We start from the raw sequence: 21,891 nt of genomic DNA on the forward strand, positions 1-21,891 counted from the left end.
CTGTTTCTAGGGTATCCTGATTTGGGTCTGATCCTGGGCTCTTTGTAGATATGGTCTTGATTTTCATAAGCTGCTAATGCCTCATTTGCATCAACAGCACTTTATAAATGATAACAACAATGACATTTTTCAGCAGTGGCTGAGTCATTTGCTGTAACAACTAATTTATGCCAAAGAATTTTCTCTTTTCTTTCTACATAAGTTGTCCACAAAAAAGGTAGCAAAGTTCTCACTTAGTCAATGTGATTCATTCATTTCTTCCTCGACACTGCTGGAATAACTCTTGTGAGTAAATGCTGCACAGCTCCGCTGCTCCACCGCAATTAAAATCAAATAAACAAAGCTTAAAATTTACCCTGGAAATCTTGTCACCACCACATGTAAGTACCAAGCAGAGGGCCCTTCATGTTGGGCAGTCAATCACAGCCTGGATGGGAACCAAACTCAATGAGTTACCCAATGTACCTTGATCAGAGTAGAGCACGCGCATTGGGCAGGACCAGATTAAAAAGCCCTGCCACTGGAGGGCTGGCAAGGCATTCTCTCACAGATTTGTCTCACAGGGAGAGAGGATAACACATAAGCAGGCTGCACAGAGCCCGAGTCTCCCTCCTCACCTGGTGCAAATCCATCAAAGTCAATGGAGGATATTGATTTCAATCATGGACTGCTGTGAAGTACATGTAAACAAAGGGAGAATCAGTCCCACATCATTTTAAAAAATGGAGACATAAACAGGCTGTTTCTTATCTCTGCCTGGACTCCAAGTAGGTAGCCCTTCACTTCTGGTGGCTTCTGTCCCAGCTCTGACATGAGCCACCTCTGGGAAAGGGCCCAGGTACACGTTCCAACAACTCGGCATGGTGCCCAGACACTGGGTCTTTGCCAAGCTCCTCTGTAAGGCACCCTTCAAGGACTTGGACTCAAAAAAGTCATGATTATAAGCACCAAGCACTTCTGACACAAATCATAGAGATTTATGTAAAGCATATCTGAATCTCTGGGACCTTGGTGGAGCAACCACAGCCTTCAGCTCAGTTAACGATCGTACTCCTTCATAAAGACTTTAAGAGAGAGCTATTTTATGTTTCTGCAGCTCTTTTCATTTTCTCACCATCCCCTTCATTCCTTGGGAGCAGCACAAGGCATGAGTGCAGCTCCCAGGTGGGAAGGAGGCTTTATTGCTCAGCTGACCCAGCAGACCCAGAGCTAATGCACTACATGCTGCTAAATGGACCTTGGTAAAAAATAACAGGCCTTGATGCATTTAGCTGGACAATCTTGGCTAAAAGAATGATCCAGTTATACCAATCTACACCAGGAGCTAAAGTTCAGTGCAATTGAGCTCAGGGAAACTGGAGAGGAGCAACCTCTGCATGCCAGATCTCTGGAGCTTTGGAAATACCTGACATCCACCATTTCCAAGCATACCTCTGGCAATCAGGACATCACCAGCTCCTCTGGCTTTTGCTGCTGCAACAGCAGATGGAGAGGAAGCCCTGACCCAAAGTGCTGCCTTTCAGTTTCCAGCTGAGTCCAGCCAGCCCTTCTTTGAGGGAGAGATGCTGCAGAACAGCCCTCAAGCAGCACAGAGGGGTGGGATTTGCAGCTAATCCAGTGACTGGATTAGCACCCTCTGAGCTGCAGCACCAGCTCCAAAAGCAGCCACACACAGAGACCACCACCAACAACAGTGCTCATGTACAGTGCTCTTGGAGCTGAAGGGAAATGGAAAGGGAGTTTTTGTGTGTGTGGTGTGTGTGTAAAAGAACTGATAGAAAGGCAAAGCACAAGCACCCCTTAAACCAACAACTCATCAGAAGCAACTCCAGAGCCCACCAGGCTCCCTCAGCAAAACACCCTGACAACCACCTGGAAGCAGGTGACATTACCTGGTGTGACATACCTGCAAAGTTTAAACCCAAACCAAAGCAAATTCTCATTTACTTTATGGAAAAAAAAAAATCTGAAAAATAGTAAATTTAGAATGCACTCGGCACCATTCCACGCTCATTTTTTAAGCAAAAACTTCTCTCTGACCTTAAACCACCTGACATTCCTATTAGAAAAAACACACAATTTCAAGCCCTTCTCATCCATTTCAGTCCCATAAACCTGAGTACAAACCACTTAGCAATTATTTTATGAAGAGAGCAATACAAAGTGTCTCATGGATGCTGAGCAGTCTCAACCAGGAAGCACAACACTACACAGTCCTGCAGAACCAACTGCAGAACCAAGTTATCCTGGGGAGAGCTAAACAAAAGGAGAAAAAGCAAGAGGAAGGACCCTGAACATCACCCCCAGCCTGACAATGACCACAGCAGCAAATGAAAGAACCCTTCAGCACATCCATGCCTTGCACAGCAGTGGGTTCTTGCCTTTGAGTCAGAATCCATCTCCTCCTCTTCCTGCAGATTTATGACTTTCTGGAATTAGTCAAGCAAGAGTTAATATCAACGGGACCTTCCCTTGATCCAACAAGGTAAATCTCTTCACCTGAGCTGTTGTCAATGATTAAAATGTCCTTTAGTGTGGAGACCTTGAAGACTTTACCAGAAGAAACCCAACGCTCCCAAGGCTCCCTGTGGCTGCCAGGGTTGGGGTTAGGCAGCAGGCAGCTGTAAATGGGCTCCCAGTTGTGCTCCAACTCAGTCTCTGCTTAAACTGCTTGTGCTAAAGACACGTTTCAAGATCCTCTCAGGTTAAGACAGTCCCTCTGGTCCCCCTTGCTATTGTCACCCCTGCAGAGCCTGGGGACAGGTTCACCCTGTGCTTGCCAATGTCTCTGCACGCACCAACTCCTCAGCTGGCTCCCAGGGGAACACCAAACACTGATGATGGGACCAAAACCTCACTAACATTCCAGGTAAAGGCCTAAAAACCATCCAGTGATTCCCAACATCGTCTGCAGCTTCCTGATTTCTGTCTGCCACTAGGCTGGAAGGATAAATTTCCTTTCCAGCTTCAGCAGCTTCTGTCTCCTTAGACACCCAGCACCAACTTCTCATCCTGAGGGGACACTCAGGCTCTGCCTTTTGTATACAAGGTTAGCAGACAGCTGGCACCTTCTGAGGATGAAGACTAAGAATATCAAGACATGGGTAGAGGGGGGAAAGGAGTGGGCTGCAGAGGTCTTTGCACTGGGTGAATGCCCAAGAGCCCCATGACAACGTATCACAAAAGGGATCTTACACAAAGCATTGCCCTCACCAACTCATTGATACACTCCAGCAGCTCTTGGAAACAGGGGCTGGGATTCTTGGCAGGGTGGGAGGAAAAGGGAAAGAGAGAGGAGAAGGGAGTCTTTCTGGTGAGCATGTTTTCTTTCCACCAGCCAGGCCCCTAGGTCCCCTGCTGCCAAAGCACTCAGAATAAAACATTAATTCAATACCACACATTTAATTACACATTATTTGAAAGTGAATTTATTTAACAGAGGAAAATAGTCTTCAGAGAGCATCTGCCTCCTTCAGACTCATGCGTCTGCAGGGAGGGGGGCTTGGAGAGGAGATAGGAGGCATAATGGCTTGTTTTACATCAGCAGCTATTGCTGTTCAGCTCATCCCTTGAAAACAGGAGATTTTAAGGAGATAGAGTTGTGTTTTGCAGCAACTTACCAGCTGATTTGATTTTCCAGCTAGTTTTCACTTGATTGGAAAGTGCTGCTGCAGACAGATACCACTTGTCTTTCTGTTTTACTATTTTTCCAGGGCAAAGGAAGGATTACTGGTGGAGGGTTGGAGGGGGATTGGCTGCCCCTCGAGGCACCACGTGATAGTCAGATTTCAGGCTTAAGGCTTCCACAACACAGTAATCAGACACTTATCAGCATCCTACTGCCGAGATGGATAATCACAAGAAAGTGGGAAGTGACCGGGGCTCAGCAGCAGCCTGGCAGCTCGGGGAATGTCTGCCAGCAGGAGCACAGAGCCTTACCTTCCACCCCCGAGTCACAGGGGCTCAGGGCTATGGACTGCCCAGCCTGGGAGCTGACTGAATGGCTCTGCCTGCTACAGCAGGGCCAGGAGCCTGGCAGAACCTGCTCTCAGCAGCGTGCAGCCTCCCGTTTCCCCAGCCAGAGCTCCGCTGCAGAGATGGAGCAGAGTGCAGTGCCTCACACTTCCCCAGCCAGCAGGGATGGAGCAGAGTCCAGTGCCTCACACTTCCCCAGCCAGCAGGGATGGAGCAGAGTCCAAGGAGCAGCCCCTCCATGGCTGAGCTGCTGCAGGGCCAGAAATGAGTTCCTGAGTCCTTTGAAGGGAGGAGTTTGCTAACATTGAACTCAGCCTGAGCTTTGGCTTTTGGCTTTTGTATCCCCACAGTGTCCCAGCAGGCAGATGCCACACAGGGCTGGCTTAACTGGTGCCACATGAGACTTTGTCCCAGCCATTGTCCCTGTACTGGCTCTTCACACTCCTTGGTTTGGGAGCAGCACTGAAAATCTCACGTATCTCTGCAACAGCCTTGATTAGACTGCATTCCCCCTCACCCCAAGCAGACACAAAAGTGTCCCAGTCACCACCACTGCTCCCTCCAAAAGGTACCAGCAGAGCTCAGCCCAGCCAGTACTGAGCCCCACAGACATCCCCTGCTCAATCATTGCCTTTTTTTGGCCTCAGCAGCCAGATCTTGCTGCTGTCATTCCCATCCCAGCCATCAACCTCAGTGCCTGCTTGCATACCCATGCAGATATTGCAGCACAGGTTCAGGTCACAGCATTAAGCTTTTCCTTCTAATTTTAAAGATTTAAGGAGTTTTGATACTGCTGTTTCAGTGTTGTTCAGTCACTGCCCTTATTCACAGTTTGAAGGATCTAGCCCGCACCATAATTGCTAAAAAAATTCCAGATATATTGAATATATTCTGGAAAATATGTGACTATTAGAAGGGTGGCACTAAAGAAAGAAGTATGGCTTGGTAGTGGTTCAAACTAAAACTGTGATCTCCATTACAAAGTACAGAACAAGAACTGACCCCAAAGCTGGGTGCAAAATGAAGAAGTATTTTTAGACAAAGTGCAGTTTCCTCCAGATGTGGAACTGCATAAAGACTTTCAGAAAAATCTGTTGTGACAGAATTCCTGGACCGTCTCAAAGCAGAAAATTTGGTGAAAGAGCCTTGTGTTCTGCATTTTCCAGCTAGAGCTCCAGGCAGGTTGGAAGTGCTGCTGATTGTTGCTGTCCTCACCACCATCACAAAGAAAAAAAGGAAAAGGACAATTTGAAAGAAATGTAGCATCATCTGGTTTTTTTTGTGTGTGTCTATAAACTCCAGGTAGTAATATCACTTTTTGCCCCATGTCCAGTCGTTTTCCCACCAACAACTTTGCTTGGTGGTCATTAAATGAGTGGCTAATGCAGCCAAACCCATGGAACAAGAAAATTCCAGAAGTGAGGCCATATGGAGCAAAAACATGAGGTGTTGAGAGACAGATCTCAGACTCAAGTTATGATTTTGTTAGAAAGTCTCTCTCTAGTTTGCCCAATTTCCATCTCTCTCCTTCCTTCCCACCTCCTCCGACTCCCTTCCTCACAGGACCGACACAGGAGCTGTTTTTATGTCTGTGCCTTGATGAGGTGTTCCCTCAGATCCACGTTTTCCTACCACCCCGAATGGACCTTGCTCTGTCTTTGTTTCTGCCTGAGGTTTCCCTGGCTTGTTCTGTCTGCACATCCCTTTTTCCATCTCAGCAGCTCCTCCTGAAGAAGGAAACCCCTGAAGGAGGAGTAATGTGAGACAGCTCTGCCTGCTGGGCTCTAAAATTACTGTGGTTTGGGTGATTTAGGCTATTGTTAAGAGGTAGCAAATTATGCAGAGAGGGATAAAGAGGAGGAGGAGGATCATACAAAGGAATTACTAATCTGATGGGGAGAGCAGCTGGTCCTCATTTAACCCTCCAGGTCTGTGCATGATTGTGCTCCTTTGCCCTGCGCCTGACTCACAAGTAGCAACTAATTTTGTGCTGGTGCTTCTGTGAGGCTGCACACTAAGAGAAATCCACTTTTCCTCCAAGGTTCCCCTTGCTGTAGGAAAAAAAGAGAGGGGAGAAAGGAGCCCACCGGCACCCTGAGTCCATCCTGCAGAAGAGGATCCCTAAAGGCAGCAGCTCATCTGTGCATTGACTCCAAAGCTGTTCCATGGTGGGATCCAACTTGTCCCCCAGGCACTGGCTGTGCAGAAGCACTGTCCAGCCAGCACAACCTTCCTCTCCTTGGCACAAACAAACCTCTCTGAGCAGTGAGAGCTGAACCAGAAACAGGTCTCCTTGGGTTAGGCTTTGAAAATCCCTCATCACCAGGAGGTCAGCACTGGTTAAGGAACCACACGCTCTTGTTAGAGCATCCTTCCCTGATTGCTTCACTCTGTCCCTTATTGTGGTTATAAAGGAGAATCCATCCTGGGTTATTGTCTCTGACACTCCCAGCACGGGGAGAACACAGGGTGATAAAACAATATATATTTGTCCATTTTTCTGTCTGTCATCCTTCAGCAATGTCTCACACGATTACGAGCCAGATGGTTGGGGTGAATTTTCACAAAATCCTGCACAAATTTCAATGAGTACAAGAGGGGGGAAAAAAAAATGAATCCTACAGTTTTCTCCTGTGGCCAAACATCAGTGTCTGCAGCAGAGGAAATATACCCAGTTAATTCTTCTTAAAGGCCCTGGTGAGACTCAAGAAAACATTCTGCAGTGCTGGTAGCCTCAGAAGACATGATTAATTGCAGATGGTGAAAAGGTGCATGTTCAGCTTTAACTGAACTCTGTTTGAAGACTGGATGATTCTTAAGTTGGTATTCAAGGCACATGGGGAAGGCAACCTATGAGGATCCTCAGCTACAAAACCAAGATATTATATATATATATATATATATATATATATATATATATATATATATACACATATATATACACACACACATATACTTTTTATATATGTCATATATGGCTTAACAGCTTAAATTTAAATGTGTATTATGAAGTTTTACAGCAAGAACATACTGCTAGCGGAAAGGCCCAAAATCAGCAAGATTTCTGGGGAAGGTGGGAAAGAGTAATACTGTTTTTCAATTACTTGAGGATGCAGAGGCATAAAAAGAACTTCCTAAAGCTGGCAACAGCAATTTGTAGACGAATATATGTCGGTGATGCTGCAGAGCACTGAGTGGGATATAATGGTGGAAAGATCTTCAATACCTTAAGCTGTTTCTCCTCACTAGCCTAGGACAGGTCTCATTTCATCCAAAAATACCTTGAACAAGACTATATAGGTTGTTTTCCTGAACTGCCTTAATTGAAGGGCCAGCATCAGATATTGGGAGGGTAACATGGCAAAATGAGAGGCCACTAATCCAATCCATCAATCTCCCTACAAATCCTGTTTCCTTATTGCAATCTGAGCTTGGAAAGTGACCCCAAATTCAGCCTGTATTGAAAAGGTCACCTTGAAGTCTTTTCTTTATCAATCAGAGTTTAAATCAAGTCTTTTAACCTTTTCCCAGGGCAGAGATTTTTTTAAGCAGGTAGTAGGAAAACATACCCAGATCAATATCTGAGTGCATATGAGCACCCAGAGTTCAAAACTTCACTCAGACTTGCATTTACACAGCCAGGCTGCAATTCTCCTGCAAACAGAGCTCACATCAAGTCATCTGAGGTCTCCAAACTAGAAACTGGATTTGTAGAGAGAGAAGAAAAAAATAAAGAAGGAATGAATAATTACCGAGCTGTTAAAAATCACATCTGCATTTCTGGAAAGAGTTCCATGAACAAAAAATTCCTACTCTGCCCAGTTTGCTTCATTTATCCTTTCTTAGTGGATAGTGCTGTTTCTCTGTGGCATAAATTGCATTAATCTCTCTCTCTAGGGATTCCTCTCTCAAACACATCCCAAATCAGGGGAGGCTCTGGCTGTGTTTGGGACCTTGAGCACAGTCCATGCTGGTGAAAAATCCCTCAGTCCACGATGCTACAGCAGAGAGGACTCTGGGTCCTGCCTTCAGCATTTTCTTCCAGATCATTAGCAAACATCAAGAAAAACACAGGTGATTAACAGTGACTTCCAGGACACATCACTTTCTGCCTGTTTCCAATTGGAAACACTTTTAGCAACATCTCTTTTCTGTCTCTTGCTCTTAGGGCAGATTTCTACACGGGTTCTTTGTTTTGTCGATGCATTTGTCAATGCTTCTACCCCTAGTCATTAATTTCAGATGCCTGGTTCTTGTCACATACTTCTGGAACACCTCAATGTACTTTATCCACTGAATTTCCCTCAGATATGGTGGCAGTGAGCTCCTCAGGATTAGCTGAGTGTGACCTCCCACCCCTTCAAGCCCCATTTCTTTGGCCTTCACAAATCATCCCTTTCCAGGTGTTCTCCCACAACATCCTTTAGAGTTTAAGGAGTTTCCCAAGAATTTCCCAGTGCAAACACCAAACTCACTGGTCTGTCTCTTGTCCCCATTATGTCCAGCACTTTCCAACTCTCATCCATCTGCCCAATTTTAAACAGGCAAATTAAAATGTCAGCAAAGAGCTTGGCAAGTTGTGTGCATACCCTGAGGATGTGCTCTCCATCTGTAGAGGATGCTCACCTGGTCCCGTGCCCTTGAACAGCTGGTCACTGATATGAACTCTTCATCCTCCATAAAGCTGGATGCAATTTTGGCAGATGAAAAATATTTAATAATCTTTCTCTCCTCTTATCACTGATTCAGGCTGGCTTTTGTTCTGTCATCAGTGTAAGTACTCCATATATCACTCTCAAGATAAACACTTTCTTCTCCACATCCTCTGCACCAGATTCCTGTTTTCCTCAAAACTCCAAACCCCTCCTTGATGTGAGGCCACTTTTGTTGTCTCTGAGATGTTTATGTGCAAAAGGACTTCCCTGCCAGAAATACACCCTCAGCATCTGCATGGCTGCTGCTTTCCACCCCTTTGTTTTCTCCTGCACACTTCTTCCTCCCCTCTCCTTTCATTGTGGTACTTCAGCAGTGCTCCATTATGGTTCCAGTCTCTGGCTTAGCCAGCCTGGTGTATGTCAGTCCCATCATCCTGCCTTTTGTTATCTTTATTTCTACCAGACTGAATGTTTAGGGCAGCCTTCCCAACTGTGTCTGAAAGACCTGCATTAAAGCCCAGCCATCTTTCCTCCACTCATTTTGCATTCCCTGTAAGCCAGCTCTCCAAAAGGCCACTGGTTTTGTGTGGCTGCCCTTTCTGCAGACCCTCCTCAGCACTTCAGCTCCACAGGGAATATAATCACTTCAATTTCAAGTGTATTTATTACAGTTGCTCAATTTCCTTTAATCTGTTATTTCTCCTTCTCCTCCCCCCCATGACTGCTTTCTTTTCATTGAGCTGTGAGTGCTCTGAGGAGGTTTTTACCTCTGACCCTCTCTGCCTGCTCCAGCCCATCCCTGCACTGGCTCACGCTGGGCTCCTTCTGCACTGATTATTGCTCGTTACCGTGTGGCTTAATGAATGTGCTGGGCCCTTTGCAAACAAATGCATATGTCACAGGCAGCACCTCCCACTGCTGACCTCTCAGGACTAACTGAGGCAGAGAAGACAACACTTTCAGGCACAAATTGCCTGTATTATCAGCACTGAGAAGGAAAGAGACCAAGAAATCTCCAAGGCCTGTCTGAGAGAAGGAAACCTTAATAACAGTGCCCATGTCTGCCTGAGTCTTGTAAAACAACATATTTCTGGGCAGGGAGAACAATGTTTTTATGTAGGGGATGCATGTTCCTCCAGTGACAAGGCTGTAAAACCACAAGCATCCCTTCAGAGCTGGAGCTGTAAGAGCCAGAGAAGCCCCAGCTGACATGAAAACCATCAACATGCTTCCCCATATGTAAAGCTGTGTGAGCACACACACCTCCCGAGGCTTAATTGGTGAATTAATGTATTAAAGCACTGACACAAACAAACAGGGACTGCCTTCGTAAGCTACAAAATCCTTGAGTACATTGTAATTAGCTGGGCTTGTTAAACCACTTAATAAGCAATAGATAGCACGTGTCTGATGCCCCTGCGTCGTGGCTCAGAGGGAAAGACAGGCAATTGCTTAAATATGAAATGTGTTCAGTACTTAGCTGAATCCTCAGAACTGTTCCCCTGACACAGGGAACTTCTGCCCAGGGCAGACACAGCTGAGACCAACACCAGGGTCACTCAATACAGCCACCACCCCTCCCCTAATGTCCTGTACCCACCAGACAGCTCCCAGGTTGTGTCAAGGAGAGGTGGGAAGGGCTGGCTCTGGGAAGCAGGAAGCCATCACCAGCATTCCTGCTGTGATCACCCTTTTCCCACTCCCTGAAGAGTCCCAGGAAGGGGAAAAGTCATCGGGGACACAGCCAAACCAGGCAAGGCAGCTGTAGAGCTACCCAGCATCCCTGAATGCAAATGGGCAGGCAGTGCTTTAATTTTATCCCAGATCCCAATCTCACTCCCACAGTGCTAGCACCCATCCATGTGCCCCTGTGCAGTCCAGCTGGCTATCCAGCTCCAAATTTAACTTTCCCAGCACATCACCACGCACCGCTGCAGCTTTCCCAGAGCAGGCAGGGAAAGAGAAGCTCCCTCAAACACCGCCTCCACCCCAGTCCACCACGGGGATCTGCAGCTCTGCAGCTATTCCTAGATCCCAACTGGATTCTTCTTTTCATCTTTGTTCTGCCTCCTATTCTAGTGCTGAACCCCAGGCCTGCTGCCTTGGAGCTTCTTCCAAATGCTGCATTCATCCATTTTTAAAGGTGACCTTCCAACTTTAAAGGAAGTTAGCAAGCCTCACTGTCTTCATTTGCCCTCTCCTTCTTTTCAACCTGCTCTTTATTATGAATTAAAAAGGGGCCTGAAAGGTTTTCTCTATTAAAAAATAAAAGCTTTAGAAAGAGCACGTGTTTCCAAATAATTTCTCTCCCAGTTTTTGCAGCAGACATCTTGCATGTCATGGTGCTTGCTTGCTGCAAACCATCAGCTGCCAGCCCTGATGCTCTGATTCAGCCACTTACCTGACCTTGTGGGGTGCCTGTCACCCCACCCCACCCCACCCCTGGCCATTCTCTCCCTAATTCTGTCACTGCTGTCTGGCCAAGCAGTGCCCTGAAAAGTTCTGGGTGAAAAACAACTTTTGAGAGAGCAAAGTGGGGTTATTTTTAACTTGGACAATACCAGATACTCAGGCTAGACTGTGGCCTCATAAGCTCTTGTGCTGGCATAAATGAAATGCAGCAAATAAATGAAGTACTCTTTACTTCACCTTACTGCCAAAAGTGCATTTTACAGGCCCTGGGGCTGTATAGCAATGGAAAGGGAAGGTGTCTCTAGCTCTGAGCAATAAGATTACTCTTGCCAATGAATTGGTGACAGTAATTAAAAAGGAAATAGCAAAGCAACATGAGAGTTTCCTGCTGCTCTGGTACAACATTTTGCCATTTAATCAGGACATGAAGAACACGAATTTTTACTGTAATACAACTAATATAGGAAAGAAAACCATGATCTGCTAAAGTGAAAGCTCAACTTCCAGCCCTTCTCGTAGATTACAGAATCAAACAGACAACAACAGCAAAGCACAAAGAAAATAAACCAAACAACCAGTCCCTCTTCCTCGCTTTCCACCCTTTTGGCTGTGAGTTCTGCTGCTATCCAGACAGGTTGTGTTGTACATTTATTTTTGCCAAGAGGTCAGGACACCACAAATCACTGCCATACAGCTACACTCTGGATTTAATCATCAGCATTTGCTTCCATCCAAGAAACCAGAGATGTTTTCTGGGCTAAGGACATCTGCCTGCCAGGCACGAGGCTCACACTCACAAACTCATTTCATGCTGACCACCAAGTGACCACAAGCAAGCAGGAGCCCTTATTCACAGCTGGCTTGTGCCACAGTGAGCTTGGAAGTGCTTGGCTCAGTCAGAAAACACCCAGACTCTCTTCCCAAGCCATTCAATAATCCCTACCTGACACTGTTTGCCAGGCTAACTGTTAATCCTTAAACCCTGCTTGATCCCATAGCATCCCTAGGATTCTTTCATTCTCCTTCCAAGCCAACACATCCATGCTTTTCCTGGCAGCCCCACTGTGCTCTCACATGCTCACTTGGACATACACTTTAACTCTTCAAAAACCAACCATCAAGCTGCACAGCAAGGGAAGCAGCTGATTATGCTCCTCCTACAATTATCTACTGAAACAGGGTGAGTAGTTCAGATCTTTAGGAGAAAAAGAGGGCTTCCCAAAGCCAAGGCAAGATTTCAAGGAGGTACTGCCAGGTCAAGTCTGAGTACAATACATAATGGAAGGCTCCTTGCTTCGCCTCACAGCCCCAGCCTTTCCTTGGCTCTGATGCTCAGTTTTATCTTTGGGCTATGAATGATTCATGGAGCCTTAAAATATATATAATCTATATCTCCTAGAACAAAGAGTCTTTTTTTCAGGGGGTTTTAAGGGAGCAGGGAGCAGCATGTGTGCTGCCTGCACTCGGGCTTGGATGTCCCTTGGGAGAGGACCCTTGTGCCTCCCTCCTTCTTCTCAAACCCGAGCAGCTGATCTGAGCTTGCAGCTGAGCTCTGTGAGAGACCCCAGCTCAGTCTCTAGGACACAGGGATGTGCTGCTGAGGGTCTCCAGAGCTGCTGTGTGGAATCACACCCAGCTCAGAGCCAGGCTGTTCTCATCCATCCCTGGCAGTCTCAGTGCATGGACACTGCCAGTGGACTGTGGGGACTTCAATCATTTATACAGAACTGCAGCAAAAACTTACCTCCATGGCACAGCCTAATCCCCTCAAGGCTCTACCATCCCGACCTCCAGTCCTTTGCCTTGGGCTGTGGATCACATTCAATGAATGTGTTTCTTCCCTTGGAAATCCAACACCACCTTTCCAACATGAATATTTGATTCCTACTACACACACAAACACAAACACACACAGCCCCCTGCATCATGATCAGCAGGCATCTACTTACTTCTCCAGACAAGGACACCACTCTGGACAGCTCCAGGGCTCTCATGCCAAAGGCATTTCCTTTCCCACTGCAGAGATGACCATCCTCTGGCTTCTTGTTGAGGAACCTAAGCATGGGGCTGGGTGAGACCTGGTGAAAGCTCCAGCCAGTGGGGACCTGCTCTTACTCAGCAGGGAGCACAGGGAAATGAGAGGTGGAGAGGTTTCAGAGAGGGAGGGCTGGAGCCCTCAGTGGATCATGTCCAGCAAGCTGTGGATGGCTCCCTCCCTGTGCTGGCACACCAACAGCCCAGCTGGATGGGAGACTGAGCAGCACACTGCTATTAACTGAGGGCACAGACATGCCCCAAAGGCTTGAACCAGCCCTTCAAGGCATCACCCAAACAGATTCCTGTGCAGCCCCTTGATTTCAGTGGCCCTTTCAGATCAAAGAGACAGGTTTCAGTCTGCGCTGTATCTACAGCTCATGATCACCACATTTCCTTGCTCTTTGAGTCTTAGAGATCTTCCTTGGAAGGGACATTGTCAATCCTTACCTATTTGGGTGTACATGGCAATATCTTTCATGCTGAGGAGTCTTCTTTGTTTTCTAAGAATACTCTGTCTTTTTGGTGAGAGATATTTGCCTTCCCTTGTGACACTGCTATTGATATCATTCTGCCCTTTCTTCCTTTTTTTTGAGGTTCGTGCCAGCACCACTGAATCCAGAGAAGGAAATTTGGCAAAACATGAGATGCTCCACACATTACAGCCATGGAGAGAAGCTTAAGGACCTACAGAAAATTTTACCCAACTCCCAGGTTAACAAGATTAAACTGAGCTCTCAGGATGATACTTTCATCCAAGATACACTGTCAGGGATTTTGTTACCTTCTTCTGAAGCCATGGCTATAAGATCTTCTGTTGGGATTGAGTGGCGAGCGTGTCATATGGCTGCAGAAAAGGCATTCTCTTGTTGGCCCTGGGCAGGAGGGTTAAGGCACACCACAGCCTTTTTCTGGCTGATTGCTAATGAAAATGAGACTGGCACTATCATCAAATAGCCACCCTTGCAGTTCTGTGCTCTCAAGTTTTCTAAAGGAGTCAGCAGCTATGCCAAACACCTCCCACAGCTCTGCCATACCTGCTGGCATTTGGGCTGCATCCTCCTTCACCACAGCTGACCTGGTGGCCAAACAGGAGCGGCTGTGGGTGGCAGCCCTGGCCCCCAGCAGCACTTGGCTCTTCTGGTTTTCCACTCCCACACAGTGCCAGACCTGCAGCATTTCCAGCCAGAAGAGCCCCTGCTTTCTCCTGAGCAGGGACTGACAGTTTCCCACTGATACTGTCTAATGCAGTCAGTTATCATTGATGCATTTAGAGGAGATACATCAAAATAACTCCTGCTAGAGGTCTGAATCCAGCACATTACACACAATAGCTCCCTAGAAGGAGAAAAATTGGCACTTACCTGTCTTTAAGGGAGGCCCTTCTCAGTCTCCTGCAATGCCTGTGGGTGGTGAGACGTGCTGGCTTTGGGGGGCTCGTACCTCTGCAGGTGTTCCAGCAGTGCTGAGCATGTCACTGGAGCTTAAACACTTCAACTTCCAAACCCTCTGGGACCACCCAATAAACCAACGTGTCACAGACATCTTTTATGAAAAATCCTTTCCTTAGGAGTTTTCCTCCTGAGAAGCTGAGAGGCCTCAGGAACAAAATTTAAGCAATGGTTATCTGCTGCTGTGGAATGCAACAGGTGCATCTGTGATTGGGCTCATGTGGTTGTTTCTAATTAATGGCCAATCACAGTCAGCTGTGACAAGCCTTTGTTATCATTCTTTTTCTATTCTTAGCCAGCCTTCTGATGAAATCCTTTCTATCCTTTCTTCTTTTAGTACAGTTTTAATATAATATCTATCATAAAATAATAAATCAAGCCTTCTGAAACACAGAGTCAGATCCTTGTCTCTTCCCTCATCCTCAGACCCCTGTGAACACCGTCACACCAACGTGTCCAGAAAGCTCAAAGCAAACCTGCAGCCACCTTCAGAAGCCTACAGGAGGCTGGACCAGGCACTGTCAAAAAAAAAGTGACCGTGCACAGCTGCTCCTCTCATCCCCACATGTTGCCTGGCACTGATACAGCAAACCCAAAATGCTCTGTTCATCCAGAGTATCTCTAAAATTGCCAGGCAACAAGGCCTCACGAGGAAACCTGAGCAGAGGTATGACTCTTCAGCCTGGCAAGATGAGCTCACATCAGTGATGTTTGAAATGTGCATTAGCATGATGTCACTGCACATGCCTGACTGTGGCACCAGGGACTGAATCCTGGCAGGACCAGGCCTTGGATACATCATCCTGCAGGGCCAGGAGCTCTCTCTCTCTTGTATCAGATGTTGTAATATACTCCACCACCTCACCAGCCTAGTCCATGGACTGTAAGCATCCCTCCCTCCTTCCCTCTCCTAATTATCTTAATAAACAGCCTGGTCACATCTCTGACTCACTTAAGATAATGATGACCTGGCCAAAATCAGTTTATTCAGACATCCTGGCAGTTTACTGAGCCTAATGCAGCTCCAGTCTGGCTCTCCCTGACTCCTCATCAATGAGCCTGACCTCCAGCAGTGGCTGCTCTGCCACCAGTGGATGGAAACCCACACACAGGTCAGACACAGGCTGCTCCCAGGATTCTGACTGGAGCCAGGAAAGATACTTGCTCTGAAAACAAGCTCTTAACTGTTCCAGAGGCCCAGACAGTGACAGTTTTTCTTGCCTGCTGAAAGATCTGTCAGGATGGTACTAATCCCAACATATGAAAAAGAAACATGGGGTTGGGGACAACCCCAAATAACAGATGATTGAAGGGTATCTCTGCATGTTACATTTCTCACTACCTGTCTGGAACATTCACTCACCCAATCCAAGAGCAAAACCAACACCCATCACACAACATGAATATTTGAAGCAAAATCTTGGAGAAAAAAAGGCCAAATACTCTGAAATAATAAACAAATGCTTACAAAAAGTCAACTTCTCTGCAGGAATCAGGCACAGATCACAAATGAGTCACTAACAGCAGAGTAAATCACTTAACCAGCACTTAGAACAAATCCCTCCACTTTGTATAGAACAACCAAAATTTATTCCTGCTGATTAGTCAGCAATTACACTCACAAGTTCAAAATAATACCAAAATTCAAATGTAGCTGTCTTGCAGTTGCACTCTGCTTTACTGCTGGAGAAACTATCATCATCTCTTTGCGAAGGAATCCTCCTGCAGTTATTTACTGGTGTGTGGGTTGGGATTTATTCTAGCTCTGTGCCATCAGACCACATGCTGGCACCACCAAGGAGCCTGCCTGTCTTAAAGAAAGTAGTGGAGACAGCACTGGAGAAACCACAGAAGATAAAGGCAAAGCAAAATGCAGCACAACAGCAAAAGAGACATCATTGCTTCACCAGGTAAAGCACCTTTTCCAGCTGAGAGTGGGCAGGTCTCTCATCAAACTACACCCACACCTTCAAAGCAGCTATATGCACTTCCCCACAGTTTGTTAAATTTTCTTCCAACTGTTCAGACTCTGCAGGCACTGGTAAATGCATGGTTAATATGGACTCTTTGACTCATTGCACAAACAGCACCAGAAGTGCTTCCAAACGTTAAGAAAAAAAAAATGAAATCACTCAGCATTGATTTCTTGTGTGCTCTCTTTGCTGCTGCTCCTCCAAACCTGTGGTTTTTAGCTTTACTACTGTGTCTAGGCCTCTTTATCCTCTGCTAATGCCAGGCTTAACCCTGAGGATCTGCAGCTTGTTCTGGGTACAAATCAGAGCAGAGCTGAATCAGCAGAAGCAGCTTCCTCTGACTCCCCACAGCTCCCAGGAATTCCCTGGACAGCAGGACATGGACACAGGGAAAGGACAAAGGCCTGATGGTAGAAAGAAACACCAAACCACCACCTTCAAAACAAGCTCAAGCCTCTTGGGAGAGAAGGCATGACTCCTCAAAAGCATATCTAAATAGACAAAAGAGCAGCAAAGAACATCAGGACTCAGTACAATATGGATAAGCAGCTGCAGAAACTCAATATACCCCAATCATGACCTACAGCATCCCACACACCCTGCAGCAAATCTGAGCCCAAGGTCCCACACAATGACTCCATCCTGGAGAGAGCTGGAGTGCCAGAAACACACTGTGCCCATCGTGCTCCCTCCAAGCAGGAGCTGAAAGAAAGGTGACTCCATCTTTTTAGAGTCAAAGTACAATGAGCCAAAACTTTGTTTCTCTGCTTATTCACACACAGGCTCCACACTCTACAAGCCCTGAGGAGGCAGGGTTGTGATGTTCAGGAGGAGCTGATCATTCCTGCTAGAGGTCCTCTGCCCCAACCCTACCAAGCCAGCATCCCAAGCTCCTTCAGTAATAACTCTTTATTTGAAGAGTCATTTGCAGCCAGAGTGGGGAGAGAGAGCAGCACAGCATTATCAGCTGTCACAAAGAGCATGGAGCCTTCACATGGGTACATCAGGCAACAGAGACAGCCAAGAAGAAAGAACAAGAAGAAACAACCCAACCCTTCTGTGATGCCTGTCAGAGCCCATAGTTAAACCAGCTCCTTTTGAACTGACAGCATTAAAAGTATTGTGGGAACTCATACGTAAGAAGTCAGTTGCCCTGAAACACAAAGCAAAGTGAACCAAAGCTGACCATAGCAGCAGGCTGAGTAATTGGCTAATCAACCACTGTTTGCAATGTTTCTGGGCTGTGAAAGCTCATAGACCCTGCAGAAGTGGAGGAGAAAAGACAGAGCTTCTAAACCCCATGTTTGTTTCCCACACCTCAGAAAGAAAAAGGAAACAGGGATGGAATCCAATGCAGCCCAGCTGTTCATCCCTTGTGTAAGGTTATGTTAGAAGACAGACATTTGTCTTGGGCACTGCAGACATTCCTGAAAAGGTTAAGGTCTCAGCCATCACCTAATCCTGTGAACCACAGCACCCCATCACTGCTAGAGACGCATTCATTAGAAGGGAAGGTCATGCAGAAATTCACCCACAGCATCATTTTAAGACATTTGCTTGAAAGTCATGCCAGAAAGTTATAGGAACAGAAGGATGCTGGAAAACATGTTTTTAATTTGCTCATCAAAACTCTCACCAGGTTTTCTAAGAGGGTTCCAGCACCATCCACCAATATGTGCTCAAACACACCCCCGTCCTCATGCCCACTGTCACCTGCAGGTTGGCACAGCAGCTTTTAGTTACATCAGTGACATCTCCTGTGAACAATCCTAAGACACAACTAAGACACACCCTCGTGCCAAGTCCCCCACACTGCAGGATGGTTCCTCTCTCCTCCTGGAGCTTCCAACCACCTGGACATGAATTTCTAATGAGGAGCCTGAGCACAGTGCTCACCTGTACCCCACTGCCTCTACAGCAAACACGCCCTTGAGAGCTTAACATGAGGTGAATTGTTCCTGAGGAGAGCACAACAATCCAACACCCAACAGCCAATTTTGCTGGTTTTTGTCAATTTGCACAGCCAAGCAAGGAGACCCGAAGCAACAGCATATCCTGAAACAAAAGCATTTCAGCCAGAACAATCTTTTACTGTCAGGCTCCCTGAGAGATAAGGCTTCTAATAAAACTTTTTCCACTAACTATAGAAACTTGTCTTGGCAAATCCTGACACAATCTCCTGCAGTACCAGCTTGTCCCTGAGAATATGACCATTTTATGCTACAAAAACCAACAGGTTGTCAACTGAGACCATTAGCAGCTAAGCTCCCAGGCAAGAAAATATCTTTGTGCCTGATGAGAGTGACAGAAGCAAGAGCTACACCTGAGCAATGTTCCCATCACAACTGTAAATCCCACCCTCTGCACCCGCCAAAGAAGAAAACAAACCAAACTCCCCACACGTGGATCATTTCATGAAGAAGTAGACTATAGGACATGTCATTCTGAACATTTATTTATTTTGTCTTCAAAGAAGAGGCCTGGTGCAGCTGTTTCGTTAGAAAATAAAGTGTTTATTAAGAAACTAGACATTGAACACCCCTATAGTCTCTGTGAAAAGGGACCGTCCCATTTCCCATTAGCACAGGATGATAGTTATGGCAAGATAAGAATGCTCAAAGATGGAGGAATCTCATTGACAGAAAATGAGGTAATGATTTACAATAATTAAAAATAAAATAAAATTTAAAAAAGAAACATCCTTAGACTTGCTACTTAAAGCCACCAATCGCAAACAGCCACGACTGGCTTTCGTTTTCAGCAGTGAGGAACCAGAGACTTTAATTGGTGTTAAACAAATTGAGACATCGATCACAGTGGGGAGAACTGCTTTTAATTATGTTGTACGGTCCGGAGGATTTCTTCTAAGCAGAGATGGACCTGAGCTGCAAAATTCAACCCTTCCTCTGCTAGGGTGTTTGGATATAGGCTTCTGGTCCAGGCCCACAGATGCATCTCTACGACTGATACACACAGTTGAGAGCAGAGTCCCCTGAACAGTGCTAGGGAGAGGAGACAGTTCAGACGGACAAGACATCCCCAGGTCAGGTGGGCAACTTCCAGGAGATGGGGAAATTCAGTTCAGACAAGCACCCAGTGATTCACACGCTCGGCGAAGCTCCTCCTCACTCTGTGAATCTGCAGAATTGAGGTGTCCATGGCACACGGCCGCAGGTCCTCTCTGGCAGTGCACCTCTGGCATTTCCAGCTCCGATGCGGGCAGGAAACGTTGTTGGGAGATTTGGTCATGGTTTCTGAAGCCATCCAACCTGAGCCAGGTCTCCTCGTGCTAACGCAGATGCCCCCCTAAGGCATGTCCATTAACTTAAAGCAATCTGCCACCATCTCTCCAGTACTCTTCTATTGCACTTTACCTTTTTATGCAAACGAACCAGGAGAAGAAGCAAGAGAATGGAATATTCCCAGCGATATCCCTATGGGACAGCTGATAATAAAACCTCCTGGCAACCTCCAGGGTGGTTCATGCAGGTCACCTGTAAAGGCAGGATGAAGCAGAACATCCATTCTGAGGCTTCTGCCCAGTTCTGGTGGAGAGGGACTGTGACTCTTTCCAGTGGCAGTGACCCTTGAGGGCTGGTGATTTAGAGACACCCCTGATGTGATAAGGTCACCTCAGGCCACCAAGAAGGCAAGCAAAGCTGAGTGGCTGGTGAGCAAGCTCCTGGTCCAATATTTCTCTCAAAAGGATCTGGCCACACCTGAAGCTTTTGGAATATTTTTTGTCCTCTAGAGAAAATTTGCTTTGCTTATAGGTTATCACTGATATGTGTGAGCAAATCTGTACTTCCCGTACACATGACATCCACAGAGTCCAAGGAAAGCCCTACAAATTGCCACGAGGGCAGCTGGCTTCTCTTAAGGACAGGATGAAAGGGTTTACTTTTCCATCTGAGAGATTTTGGATGAAGTAAGACAAAAGTGGGATAGGAGAGGGGGAGAGAATACAAATATTGGCCAGAACAGGACTGATACTCCTGTTTTTGCCAGAGAAGAAGCAATAGAATACTTTTTTTTTCCTCTCCTTCAGTCAGCCAGCCTCGAGCTGATGGTTCTGGGTATGCAACTGGGTTACAATCAATCTCTAGTGGGGTGGGAATAGAGGGGAGAGCTAAATGGGGCTGGAGAAGGCCCAGCAATGGGACCTGCGTGCGTCTGATATGCTTTTCCACTTTGCTTACTGCTCTAGTCCTGGCAAGGACACAGACCCTCCTGCGCTATGGATTCTCCATCCATGTGGGAAGTGCAGGCAACTCCTCAGATAAAGCTCATCATTTAAGCAGCAGGGAGAGACCAGAGTACGACAACAAGATAGTCAGATCCAACGAGCCGCTCTAACACACACAGACAGACAGACAAACAAGAGAAGCCTCCTAGAATATGTGCACTTCAAAGATAACCACACTCTTTTCCTGTCAGAGAAGTAAGATACTTTTTTTTTTTTTTTTCTCCTCTTTCCATCCTCATTCCTTCCAACATTATTTTCTGTGCAAGAACTGGGAGCGGGGCTGCCTTTGTTCTTACCAAAAGTCTTCGTTCTGCTTTAGTTTCTTCCAGGCTCCCCGCCTCGGCTCGCTCTGGGAGACCTCCCATGGCGGTGCCACGTGAGAGGTGATGGCAGCATTCACTGGGTGTTGCGAAGACACAAGCTTACAAGGAAAACTCCAAGCAGGGAGGACATGACTAAAGATGTCAGTTTGGTTGGCTTGGTTGGTTTTTTTTTTTGTTTGTTTGTTTGTTTTTTTTTTAGTTTTGTGTTTTATTTTAAAGCAAAAGTACAATTATTTACTGTGTTATTAGGATGACTCCTTTCAATTGGGTTTTAATTCTCTTTATTTTGCTCTCATTGCTGCTGTTGTGCCTTGCAGGAATATTTAACGAACACAGCGACCATTGGAGGAAAAGAACAACCCTGTTATCTGGTGACAGAAAACCACAGTTTCAGTTGGCTTTAACGTGTGTACAGGCAGGGCTGTAGAGTCCTATTAGGAGGAGACCTCAATCCATACAGACCACGCTTACTGCTTCCCACCATTTTGAGGGCACAGCCTATAAACTTGACATCAGAACAGGGACTTTTAAGGAGTTTTTAAAAGCCATGACGTCCTTTGCTGAAATAAACACTGACATCCTCAACATAAATGCCTTGGTTAAGAGGTTTGGAATGTCCAGGGAGGCTTATTGGATTCAACATAATTTCTCTGAAACCTAAAGGGGGAAAAAAAACAGAAAAAAGAAAAAAGCAAAATAAAGTAAACGAAAAAACAAAAAAGAGCAAAACTAGAAAAAAAGAGAGAGATATCGACACACATGTGATTATATAAAAAAGAACCAAATGAATAACTAGCAAACGGCTGCCATTAAATTAAAGCC

General features: G+C 46.2%; 1 protein-coding gene across 3 annotated transcripts in view; it reads right to left on the reverse strand.

Annotated features, from left to right (window-relative positions):
* NTRK3 (neurotrophic receptor tyrosine kinase 3) overlaps nucleotides 1-21,891 on the reverse strand; it is a 218,672-nt gene that overhangs the window by 58,947 nt on the left and 137,834 nt on the right. Inside the window, exon 13 of one of the 3 annotated variants that reach the window (XM_054642289.2) lies at nucleotides 18,993-21,726. The exons of the other annotated variants lie outside the window; for them this stretch is intronic. Coding sequence (XP_054498264.1) covers nucleotides 21,608-21,726 — 119 coding nt within the window. The 3' untranslated portion in view covers nucleotides 18,993-21,607. Of the gene's footprint in view, nucleotides 1-18,992; nucleotides 21,727-21,891 lie in introns of those variants that run through there. 3 annotated transcript variants of the gene reach the window in all.

The sequence above is a fragment of the Agelaius phoeniceus genome, chromosome 13, assembly GCF_051311805.1.
Source record: "Agelaius phoeniceus isolate bAgePho1 chromosome 13, bAgePho1.hap1, whole genome shotgun sequence".
NCBI lineage: Eukaryota > Metazoa > Chordata > Aves > Passeriformes > Icteridae > Agelaius > Agelaius phoeniceus.